The following is a 12,385-nucleotide window of genomic DNA, read 5'->3' as shown; positions in this document are numbered from 1 at the left end:
CACTAGAGGCCAGGCAAGCTATAAATATTACCAGCCCTGCTCTTTGTGTTCACAGTGCAGGGAAACAGCTGGTTTAAGTTTGACTGCACGTTGTCATTTCTCCATTAGTGCAAACACTTCAATATTTCTTATGTGTGAGGTTGGAGTGAAGAAAGGGAAAGGAGAGGGGGGCACTAACAGCCAAAGCTAAGAAATGATGTTCTGTATATACATAATTTACAATTAGATTACTGCCAGGGAGAATTCTGAAGTCTGATACAGTGGTAGTCAAGCCAAAGCCACAATAACTTCCCAGTTGGCCTATACCTTTCAGGACCCATTTTCTCTTGTTTTTCTTTTATTATTTTTATAGAAACTCTATTATAATGGTAATGGATTACATTTCTCAAATTGTATTTCATTTCAAGAGCTTATAAGCCTGTTGTGTTTGCGGTTTCATAAAATACTAGTGTGTTGGAAGTCGGGGCCCTTCCCAAACCACATATTCCTTCTTTTGTGGGCAGAGATCATATAGAAAGCTAGAAAAGTACAGAATGCCATGCATACATAGAAATGACATCTTGTATGGAAACCACAATCCTCAGTGTCTGTGGAATGTCTGCTGATTTTAGTGATTAGCATATATGTGCTGTGAAATTGATGTGCACAAACATATTAAGTTAAAAAAGATTAACCCATTTTCTTTATTTTAGTAAACTTAAATTCATAACTGAGTTAGACACCAAAAGCCATGGACTTAACACAGACACTGGTTTTATGGCTCATTACAACAACTTGTAACACACCACGCTGCCTCCTACCCTTAACTGACCACTTCAAATCCTTTATACATAACAGTCTAACCCCAAATTGCCCACCTCATTTCAAGTGATTGCTTCCAGCATGTGTTGCCCCTTCCGCTTAACAATCTCTCTCAATTTGTATTTACCTCAGACACTCTGCTTCCTTCCCCTCACCTGAAGACGAGGCCTGTGTAGCTTGAAAGCTTGTAACATCCACCAACAGAAGTTGGTACAATAAAAGTTATCACCTCAGCTGGGGGAGGGATAGTTCAGTGGTTTGAGCATTGGCCTGCTAAACCCAGAGCTGTGAATCCAATCCTTGAGGGGGCCGTTTAGGGATCTGGGGCAAAAATCTGTCTGGAGATTGGTCCTGCTTTGAGCAGGGGGTTGGATTAGATGACCTCCAGAGGTTCCTTCCAACCCTGATATTCTACCCTGTCTGTCTCATATCCTTTGACCAACACTATACACATAAAATTCTTTCTTTTGTCTTTAAAAGTACTATTATCTATTTCTCATTAAACATAGCAGATACAACTTATATTTTCAGCAAAGAGTCCTGTGGCACCTTATAGACTAACCCGACGAAGTGGGTATTCACCCACAAAAGCTCATGCTCCAATATGTCTGTTAGTCTATAAGGTGCCACAGGACTCTTCGCTGCTTTTACAGATCCAGACTAACACGTCTACCCCTCTGATACTTATATTTTATAGATTAAACTGTAAATGTTCAACACCACACTGTATTGGTATGAGCCAGCAGAGTTTTACACACTTTAATGTCCTACAGTTCTCTATTGGCAAAACTGACCCCTGTGCTGAGGGCTACCACAACGCCTACACATCACTTAAGATTTCAAAATAGGGCATAAGTGGGATTTAAATGCTGGATAGGCCTTGTGCTGCACCTCTGCCCATGGGTGCATATGACCTTATAGGAATGATTATGAAGGGGTTTACAGAGTTTTAGTTCAACATTTTCAGGAGACTGAGGTTAAGGTCATAAATCTAAATGTAGGCCCCCATTTTTGAAAATCTCGGTCTAAATTTTCAAAAGTGAAAAATGCAATCATATTTAGCTATTCTTCTAAATTTTTATGATTTCAGTGACAATTGTCAATCTGAGATGCATCTGTTTCAGTTTAAAGTAAACCAGTCCTATTGGATTGGAGAGTCAAGTGATTTCTTCACAGTTCGCACCTGCCAGACCAGAACCACATCAACCCTGCTAAGAAGACAGTGTGGTAACATAATTAGCTTCTGAGCTGCATCAACCAGCCAAAACCACACCAAAAACCCTACTCTAAAGTTGAGCTGGATAGACCATTTTTTCCCCTCCTTGGTGGTATGTTTGTGCCAAAACCACAGCCAAATCAGAAACAATGATAAACTGGTGCTTTTCAGAGCAATGAACTGCTTCACAAAGCAGACAAACTCAAAGCTCAGTGTGAAGAAGATACTGAAGTTTCAGTTTTCTCCGTCTGGCCCACAGCCACCAACACCAACCACCCAGTCAGTGGGAATAAAGGTATCTGAGTAGGAATATCCAAGACCAAATTCCTTTCCCAGGATTGCAGCTCCCTTATGGAGCCTGCTCAAATAAAGACTATTAGATAAGTCATCCCATTAGATAATTCTCTCTGTTTTGTTGTGAAGTGAAATAGGACCTGATCAGCCTGTTGAAGTCAGTGGAAAGACTCCCATTGACTTCAGTTGGCTTTGGATTAGGTTCATAGTTTAGTCTGTGCCAAGGTTTTAACCAGAATACTAGTACTGAGTGCCAGCAATAAACTACCAATGATGGAAAGGACGGCGTCAAACACCAGCTGAATGGCTGCACTTCAGTTATGGAAAAAACATGCCCCTGAAAAATGAACGGTATTAAAATGATTTCTGCCAGGTGGACTTTTTGTTGTTAATATTTAAGATGGATAAAAATACCTACATAATAAAATTAGATCTACCTCCCAGTCAACATAATCCCAGTTATTCTCTTTCTATCCTTTTTGTATGTAAAGTATCAAACAGACAGCTGTTATTTAGAAGATCTTAAAACAAGGTTCTACGGATGATAAGAATGTGAGGCAAAATTGGGGACTCAGATTAGAACAAGTCTTCCATTGTACAGTATGTGTTCAGACTTGCCAGGATGTTTGAGGCAAATACATATATGTGTAAGGATTCCCAAAAGAGACAACCAAAAAGATGTATAAAAATGACATTTTCAGTTTCAAGTGTTTTTCAAGCAACACTAGAGCACAATTGGTGACATCAGCAAAATAATACTTTGCAAATGATCTAGACCTTAATGCCAAATAATTATTTCTGGCATTTGTTTAAAGCAACTAAATCAGCAAAGCTAACTCTGGAAAACTTCTGCTGTGATTTCACTACAGCTAATTTTCATAATGCTTTTTAGGAAATTGTTACATTTCATAATAGGTGGAATTCATCCCAGCCCTAAGGGTCACAGAAACCCCTATACACCACCTAGGCCCCATTTTAAAAAGACAGGCTATTTATCAGGTACTTTAAATCCCTTAAGTAAGAATATAAAGAGGCCACTGAAGAATCAGAGGATTTAAGTGGTATACAGGGCCTTGTACACAGAGCCATCAACCTGTGTAGGCATTTGAACCACAGTAAATTTCATCCTCTATATAGTTTTGTGGCCTGTATACATTAATTTTAATGGAAATCTGCAAACATAATTTTATTATTTATAATTATAATAGATAATTTATAATAAACATAAAAATAATTAGCACTATAACAAATGCAATCTCCTGATTTATACAGTAGTACTCCATTAACATACTGAATCATTTGCAACTGATGATGGAAATAGAATGCCAATGCACAGTATTGTTACGCTGGAAAATTCGGGCAAAAGGTTGACTGTATACTGGCATCAAAGGTACTCTTTTATTGGTGTCACTGGCAGAAATGTAATGGCTTGATTGATAATGGACTTGAAGGAAGTGTGAATTTGATACAGTGTATTATGATATAAATTGTATGTGCAACGGTATCAAGCTAAATTACAGCTTTAATTCCAAATTTCCTTGCTTTACTTGGTTTAAGGTAAGCCCTTAGGGCTCCATTTTCTAGTGTTGTGCACTGGGATTTAGTCTTACAAATACTATTATTGTTAAAGGAAACTGCATATCTAATTCCCTGTGCAACGCACTGCAAATAACTCCTTAATGTTACTTTAATGTAGTTTCTTTGGTATTTAACAGTAATAGTTTTGGAAGCCAAATTTTTCCAATATAATCCACAAGTGTCCTTATAACAGGGACTATTTTGTATTGAGGTTGAATGCAGTATAAGTACAGCAAAGTTGCTGAAGCATTATCAAGGAAAGAAGAGTTAAAGTGGAGTATATTTCTTTTTAGAAAGCGTACTTTGTTCATGTGTTGTTAGAGTGTCTGTACACTCTTACCATTTTATATCCTCATCCAAACTATAGATTATATGGTCAGGACGCAGTATAATGCCATGACAAGGAACTTTTCAATTATTGTCCTGCTACATACAGAACAATATGCAACTAACCACATTATCTGTGCTCCTTTGTAGCATCTTGCACTCTTTTTTGCATGCTCTACCTCTCACGCTATACAGACCCAGAGATATAATTATTAGAGGATATTCTGAAGATCCCAGATGACCCACTTAAGAAACATAATTCATAAATAAATGAGCACATTATATACATATACAATCTTATTCTCACATACACTACAGCCCCTTTACACTGATCTGGTAAAGAGGCCTTAAAGTGGGTGTAACTGTAACTAGAGCAGTGTAAAGGGCTTCCATGTAAATGAGAAACAGGAGCATACACTCCATCTACTATGTGCATTTATTTTTTGTGTTTATTTGGATTACTTTTAAGAACTGGATTATTAAAATAAGGAAACAAACCTCTGGGTTGCAAATCAATGTGGAGAGAAAAGACATCCGCAAAAGAGTAAGCCCTGGTCTACACTACAGACTTATGTCGATATAACTACATTGCTCAGTGGCGTGGAAAATCCATACCTCTGATGGACATATTTATACCGACCTACCCAATGGTCTAGACAGCACTATATTGACAGCAAGGCTTCTCCCGCTGACACAGCTACCGCCTCGCGGGTAGGTAGTGTCTTTGCTAAGCACAGCTGCTCTGCTGCAGTGCTGTAAATGTAGATAAGCTCTAAGGCATGAAGAGCTATACTAGATTGCAAAGCAGATGTCCAGTCAGTATCATGCAGCTCAATGATCAGTACTACCACTGAACTAAACATGAGACAAACTGCGTACAGGCTGTCAGGAAAGCTGTGGAACGTTGTGCCCTAACACATGGATCAGCAGCAAGTGTCAGGGGCCCAGGTACATGTAAGTATGTAGCACATCATTTCCAGATTTGTAATAGACCACACACATATACTCACTGCATATGGCCACTATATTCCTTTCAAGCTGCTGTAACCTACTTGTCTCTCTAGGGCACAGGCCAAGGGATGTGCTGGCCGCTGCTTCCAGCAGCTCCTATTGGCCAGGAGCAGCGAATCATGGCCACTGGGAGCCGCGATTGGCCGGACCAGTGACGCGGCAGGTAAACAAACTGGCCCGGCCCGCCAGGGGCTTTCCCTGCACAAGCAGCATCCCAAGTTTGGGAAACACTGCTCTAGGGACATAGTCTGCATTCATGAGCATGATATCTGAACACCTTGCTAGTCTGCACAGGTGAGGTGGGTATTCGTCTGTACAGGATTCTCCTGTGATGTAATGCCTGTTGGCTGTTACACTACTTTGCCAGGGGCACATTTCACTGTTTATCACAGTAGTGCTAAGGGGCCTCAATCAGGGATCAAGCTCCCATTGTGCTAGGTGCTGTACAAATGCATAACAAAAACATGCAACCACTCTTACAATCTAAGGAAAGGTGTCATGATTTTCAGAGGTGCTGCTTTGTACTATCTGTTAGAGAATCCCTTTTGCAGTTATGCAGTGTTGTGACAAACCAACATGAAGCTGGTTTTCTCTTGCACTAGACCTTGTTGGGTTCTAGGTGTAGTAACTTTTGGGGCCATTTACTGCATTGCATGGAACCAAAAGAAGCACGTGTCCCTTTATCCTTTTGAAAATTCTTATCTGTGCTATAAGAAGAAATTCAAGTACAGTAGTGCCTTATATTACAACTTAGATTGAGCTGCATTTTCCACCCATTTTAAAGACTATTTGGTACTGCTTCAAATTCAAGTTTTTAAAAAAACCTATAGTATATTCACAGCTGTAGAAGAGTTAAGTACAGATTTGTTTTTGCATGTACATGTTAGGCTCAGTAAAATAATAGCTTTCCCTAGAAAAAGTTTTTATTATTTTTAATTACTTTAGTAAAGTTATAAAAAATTGTGTTAAATACGCAGTCGCATATGCATGAAAAATGTTGTGCTTGTGTTAAGCTATTTTTCAATATACCCTCTTGTCTCAGAAACTGTAGAGCACCGGTAGTTAATAGGTGGACCACGGGTCAAATCTGAAGGGCCAGATGCTTTTGAATGGACCCCAAAATCTTTTTATTTACTTAATATTATCATTAATGTTGTTATTTTTTTATTATTTTCTCTGGAGTCTGGACGTTGACTATACCATGACCAAGAAATTTCGACCTTGACAAAAAATAATTGACAACCCCTGTTGTAGGGGTTTATAAATTCTCCTGGCTGTCTATAGTAAGTGCAGTATCGTTTGTCAGTTTTGTTTTGCTCTGTCAATGTGGCACATTGATGAGTACAAAATTAATAAGTTGAACCTTACTTCAAACATAGAGTCTTCACTTATTTTAAAATCAGTGTATTAAGAATTATGTTCCTTCCATTTAGATATAGAATCAGAATTCGCTATGGTAACTACTTTAGAAGATCATTGTTCTCGTCACACGTTTTTTAAAACTGTAACAGTGACTTGCATTATCTTCTAAGGCAGCATGACCTGGAATACAATTTTATGTGAGAGATCACACTGGTTCATAACTGGAGAAGAATGGTAACCATTTGGTATCTTCAATTTCTTTATTAGGTGATACTGTCAAGATACAAAAATCACGGGCTCAAACCTTGCCAGCTCTGCAGTTAGTTTGTACCACACTGTCAGGACAAACCAGCCCTGTGAGCATTTCCCTAGCGTAGGGTGGTCCTCCAATGGTGCAGAGCTCATATAATGGCTCCTATGCCACTTCCACGGCCTCTGGCCAGCAAAGTGGGTGGGGATAGGGAAAAGGTGTGCGGCTAGGTGCTTTGGTGACTCCCGGCTTGCATAATACCCCCTCTTGTGGCAAATGACAACTGATGTGATTTCAAGCAGCCTGAAGGTCAGCCTAAATTATACCATGGGACCAGCTCAGTTCACATCTGGCTCAGTATCACAGCGTGGAAAGAAGGCTTTAAGCCACATTTGGCACCCCTTCCTGAACAACGCTGTGCATTTTTTGGTTGCAGCCAGGGATTTGCCCTCATATATTTAAACAAAATTTGTACCTGTGTTACTAACAGGGATGGCTCCAAGCTATGTTATTCAGACTGGTGTGGATCTCAAGCATCCCAAAATCTGGGGGAATTCTAATGTAGAATTTTGGTTCGGCCCATCATAGAAATGGGACTAACTGCAAAATTCAGATGGACTCACATTATCCAGATTCTTTATAAATGTGGGAGCATTTGAAGCTAAGATTTTGCACCTCTAGTTATTAACAATACCACAGACAATTACAACAAATCTAAATAATGCTATTTATTTACCTATCTCATAGAACTAGAAGGGACCCTGAAAGGTCATTGAGTCTAGCCCCTTGCCTTCACTAGCAGGACCAAGTACTGATTTTGCCCCAGATTCCCCAAGTGGCCCCCTCAAGGACTGAACTCACAACCCTGGGTTTAGGAGATCAATGCTCAAACCACTGAGCCTGGCCAGAGAAACTATAACCACCAATTTTCATATAGAATCTATGAAACAAAAGGGGAATATTTAAATGTAATATTTGGGAGGAGGAAAAATTGCTTTTTTTTAAATTGATGAAAACATTTACATTCTTATGTATGAATAAACCTTTTTAATACACAAAACTAGAAATTTGTCTCTAAATGATTGGACTTACAAGAAGACTACATAGAGTTACCACAGTTAATTGTTAATTTCTGTTACACAATTTTTTGACAATTTGGTGGAAATTCATAGAATGTTATCTCCAGTTTTGAAAATGTATTTTATTACATTAATGATACACAATTTACTGTACAGAATTCCTCTCTGAGTATCCATGGTTGCTGGACTGCTTTATCATACCTATGGCACTGATATTTGGCAGTGCAGCAAATATGACCAGAACCACAGTACATGTGACCTTTTTTTGGGGGGGGGTGTTTTTTATTTTAGATTTTGTTTTTTGTTTTTGAATAATTTGAGTGTAGGAGATCAGATTAATGTGTGAATAAATGCAGGTAGTTTTTTACAAGGTGATGGGAATTTGTACCTTCTATTTATACACAGCTAGCAATTTTGCATGAAAACGCGAACTGTTTCTAGAGTGAGGCACTTTAAACATGAGGCCTCAGGTCACTCCGTGCAGTCTCATGGGAGTAAAGTTCAACAGCTCACTCTGCTTGTCGTTATAAGGACTTGCTTTTTGCATTGTCCTGTTACATTTCTGGCAGAGACAGCAGCTCAAACACCTAGCTATTTGTTACCACCATTTTCTCATAACAAGAGCAGGTCCAGATCACAAACCCAAGAAAACTCTTCCAGGGCCCCTTTTGGCCCAATGTAACCTTTTAAAAATAACACAAAGGCATGTTTAGCTAACACGATTAAAATAAGATACTCCTGTAATAATTTTACCACAAAAATATACTGGATGAGTCATTTATCAATACAGAAGGATAAAACTATTCACTGGAACTAATTAGTCTGTTTTCAAATGTGGCTGCCAAAATAGTCTTTTGAAGTCCAATCAGCCAATCATAACTTTTAATTTAACTACAGTAACTTTAATTGGATGAAGATAACAACAGGTGGATTTTGGGTGGGACACTTACTCCTTTTTTTAAGTTCACAAACTTTTTGCACAGAAGTGGCTTTTTGAATAATATCCATTTTCCCAAAATCTCATGATGAAACATTATGTGAAACACATGGGCAAAGCACTCTCCAATTTAGTACAGCTCTATTTATCAGACAATTACAGTTCTTAAAGGTATATTCTCCCACTAAATCCCCTTTAGCTTCTGAAAAAACACTTAGTAAATATATTGTATCAGATAAGTTTACTACATCTGCCGTCACAATACTATGAATTAAACTCAAGTCAGAGTAAAACAGCAAAAACTACACAAGCCTCAAATTGTTGTGATGTCTTTCCCCCTAAATCCTATTTTGACATGGACAGATATTTCCACATTGTGTTGGTAAGTAGAGGAGCTCGGATACTACAGTGGTAAGGAACATATAAGTACCTTGATAGGTAAGATACAGATAGTAGTAAAGCATCATTGCTAGTAATTTTAAACTCTAGCCTCATTACCTTGACCCATTAATCTGATTTGGGTTACATTCCATCTTGATGGTGACTCTAGCTGGTGGCTGTGATAACCAGTCTTGCTGGGGGACACGCGGACTCATCTTTGATGTCTGCCCATATTCGCTGGAAGAGGAGGCAGTCATCTCTGTCTTAGTAAGGTGTGGCGTTCCGTAGGCACACTCAAACAAGGACTGGTCTTCGCTTACTACCGATAAAGCTTCCTGAAAACCAAAGCAGAGAAATCAACATGACACTGTGTCAGAGAAGTCATACAGATACTACAAAATCCCTTAAGACAATGAGATAGGTCTCAAAAGTCTTGTGGGGTATATACATTAATTGTTTGCATGCTTATTATTATTTATTTGTATTACAGTAGCAGCTATAGGCTAGGGCCCTATTGTGCTAAGCACTGTACAAACCTATAACCAAAAGACAGTACCCTGCCCAGAGAACTGACCTGTTAGATGTTTCCAATCAGGAACTAAAATGCACCATGTTCAAGCTTTATTAACAGTTCAGAAAAAATAACAGAAAGCTAATGACTAAATAGAACACTGCAGGAGTAGCAGTGAACTTAAATCTTTCACTTCCAAGGCTTGAACTTAGAGGCCAGATTCTCAGCTGGTGTAAACTGACATACCCTGCACTGACTTCAACAACTTTACACCAAATTATGATCTGGTCCTTGAAACTTCTACTCTTGGAATCCTGGTGTCTTCGTATCCTGGAATTCTCATATACCATGAATGGACTGGATGGCTTAGGGTATGTGTAATGGAATACTGAGCCTTTATCTGTCCAATAGGTCATTAGATCACCTCTGCCCCAGATTAAGTGACCAAAAGTCATTATTGTCTGCTCTGTTTGGAGGTCTTTCTGAAATGAGTACATGGTCTCTATTCAGTTGCTATCATGAATTTTTTACATCAGAAAAGCTATCATCACAATTGACAATTTTTTTGGTCTCAGTAGAGTGGCCAAGGATTGGAGACGCCTGGAGAATAGACTACATTCTTGCCCTCAAGGTGCTTTCTAGGTCATGATTCAGGCACTGTGATGGGATGAGTAGGGTGGGGAAGCATGCTCTGCCACTGTGCTTTTCAGTAGACAAAAAGAGAAGTTCAGTCTCCTGAGCTGTTTAACTAGCATCTTTAAGCAACACTGAATTAACTAAACCTTTAACACATTTAAAATAAAGAAATTAAAAAGCCATATTTGGAGAAAGGAACAATGAGTACCATGCATTAATTCCCCTGTAAGATGAATAAGGTTTGGTTTTGCTGACTCCTTGGGAGTTTCTCTTCCTTCTTGCCTATAGAATTAGGACCAATTTCTTTCCAAGATAATACAGTGACGGGGAGAAGATATATAGCTGGTTCCAACCTCTGTTTCAGGGATCCTGCTCTTCCTATGAGCAGAAACAAAATGCAAGCCAGCCTAGCACTTGTTGCTGGCTGCAGAATAGGTGCTAACCAGCTGGTGGGCTGGACACCACCCCTAAACCACAAACCACACCCGTTTGAGGATGTGGCATGTTGACCAGCCATCTCTCTCTCTCAGAATGCTTCCTCGAGCAGTGTGTATAGATCCTACTTTGCTGCATGTGTGGGAAGAGGTTCTCTACAGTCTCTTCCCCACTGCGGTGACAGCATGGTTACTGCACCTTTATGGACTGCAACATTCTGGGTGGCAGAGTTCAAAAGATTTGTCATTTTGAAGGCAGCTGCAGCTCTAGTTAGTTGGAGACTGAACCCGGCAATGAAGCAGTGCTGTATGTAGCTTATAAGCTTATCTCTTACTATGCCATTGCAGCTAATGCTGTTACTTCATTTCTTCTTCTTGTTATTATGAACTAATTTAAAGTCACTGTAGCTTGGTTAGAGGGCATAATTGGCTGACAAAATTTTGGGAGACATAATACCAACTTTGTGCACCCGTGCAGCCCAGGGCAGGTTTGAACCCTTTAGTGCCAAATTCTGCTCTGGCTGATACAGAACTGAAGAGCGCAGATACTGCCCAGTGGGTCCTTTGCCCCAGGGATCAATGGTAGGCTAGCCCAGGATTCCAGGGAGAGGTCCAAGGTACCAAATGGAGGTGATTGCTTGGCTGATCCTTTGGACATTGAGCAACACACAACCCCAGCTGACAGCAGCATATGAGCTGCCCAGCTAGCGGTTCCCGGCCAATGAGAGTGCGGAGCCGGTGTTCAGGGTAGAAGCAGCGTGCAGAACCCCATGCCTCCCCCAACTAGGAGCTGGATCTGCTGGCCACTTCCAGGGCACAGTGCAGAGCCTGGACATGTAGGGATTAGCCTGCCTTAGGTCTGCAGCACCGCTAACTGGACTGGAGCCTCCAGGATCACTTTTCGAATACGTGTTCCAGTAAAAAACCAGACTCCTGGTCACCTTAATTTCTGCTGGGAAAGTCTGTGGAGGGCTCCAGCCTACATACTGTTCCTGGAGTGTGTGTTATCTGCTGGGGCCTTCTGCCCTCCAAGCCTGGCTCCACAGGGGTTGGGCCTGAGGGAGGGCTGAGGGAAAAGGGTTGTGATGTCCCTTAATGCTGATGCTGAGTCAGTTACTAAATTAGCTAGGGATCCTTAAATCCAAGTTTTTTTATTTTCATTTATAACAAGATTTAATGTAATAAAGTTACTTGGGGGAAAAATATTTTGTTTTACAAAGTTCTGAGTAATTTTTCATGAAAATATACACACCCCTGACCACGTACCCGCAGCACTGAACAGACTGACATCCAGTGTCTGAGACTGTTTTCTACCCGCTTCTTTTGCTTCTGCTCCACTGAGGAGTCAGTACAGGGACTAAATAAGAATAACACATTATGTAATGTTAACTTTGGCAATACTGATTACCATAAATATGTATAAGAAAGTGTGAATTATACAAGAGAAAGCAGAAGCAAAATTGCAAATATGGCAAGCCAGGATGTTGTTATATATTGCTTACAGATTAAGCTGTCTTCAGAAGTGGCATCAAAATGCCACTCATTGATTTTATTTACTTAATCTCCCA

At 39.9% G+C, this 12,385-nt stretch overlaps 1 protein-coding gene across 10 annotated transcripts in view; it reads right to left on the bottom strand.

Annotated features, from left to right (window-relative positions):
- ERG (ETS transcription factor ERG) overlaps positions 1–12,385 on the bottom strand; it is a 212,857-nt gene that overhangs the window by 34,820 nt on the left and 165,652 nt on the right. For 8 of the 10 annotated variants that reach the window (XM_039520033.1, XM_039520031.1, XM_039520039.1 and 5 more), the window contains one exon: positions 9,354–9,571. In XM_039520033.1, coding sequence (XP_039375967.1) covers positions 9,354–9,571 — 218 coding nt within the window. Of the gene's footprint in view, positions 1–9,353; positions 9,572–12,069; positions 12,175–12,385 lie in introns of those variants that run through there. The other 2 variants (XM_039520035.1, XM_039520040.1) reach the window with 2 other exon arrangements.

Source organism: Mauremys reevesii, linkage group 1 (assembly GCF_016161935.1).
Source record: "Mauremys reevesii isolate NIE-2019 linkage group 1, ASM1616193v1, whole genome shotgun sequence".
NCBI lineage: Eukaryota > Metazoa > Chordata > Testudines > Geoemydidae > Mauremys > Mauremys reevesii.
Note: the sequence above shows the minus strand (reverse complement) of the source record. Positions and strands in the feature narration are given on the sequence as shown.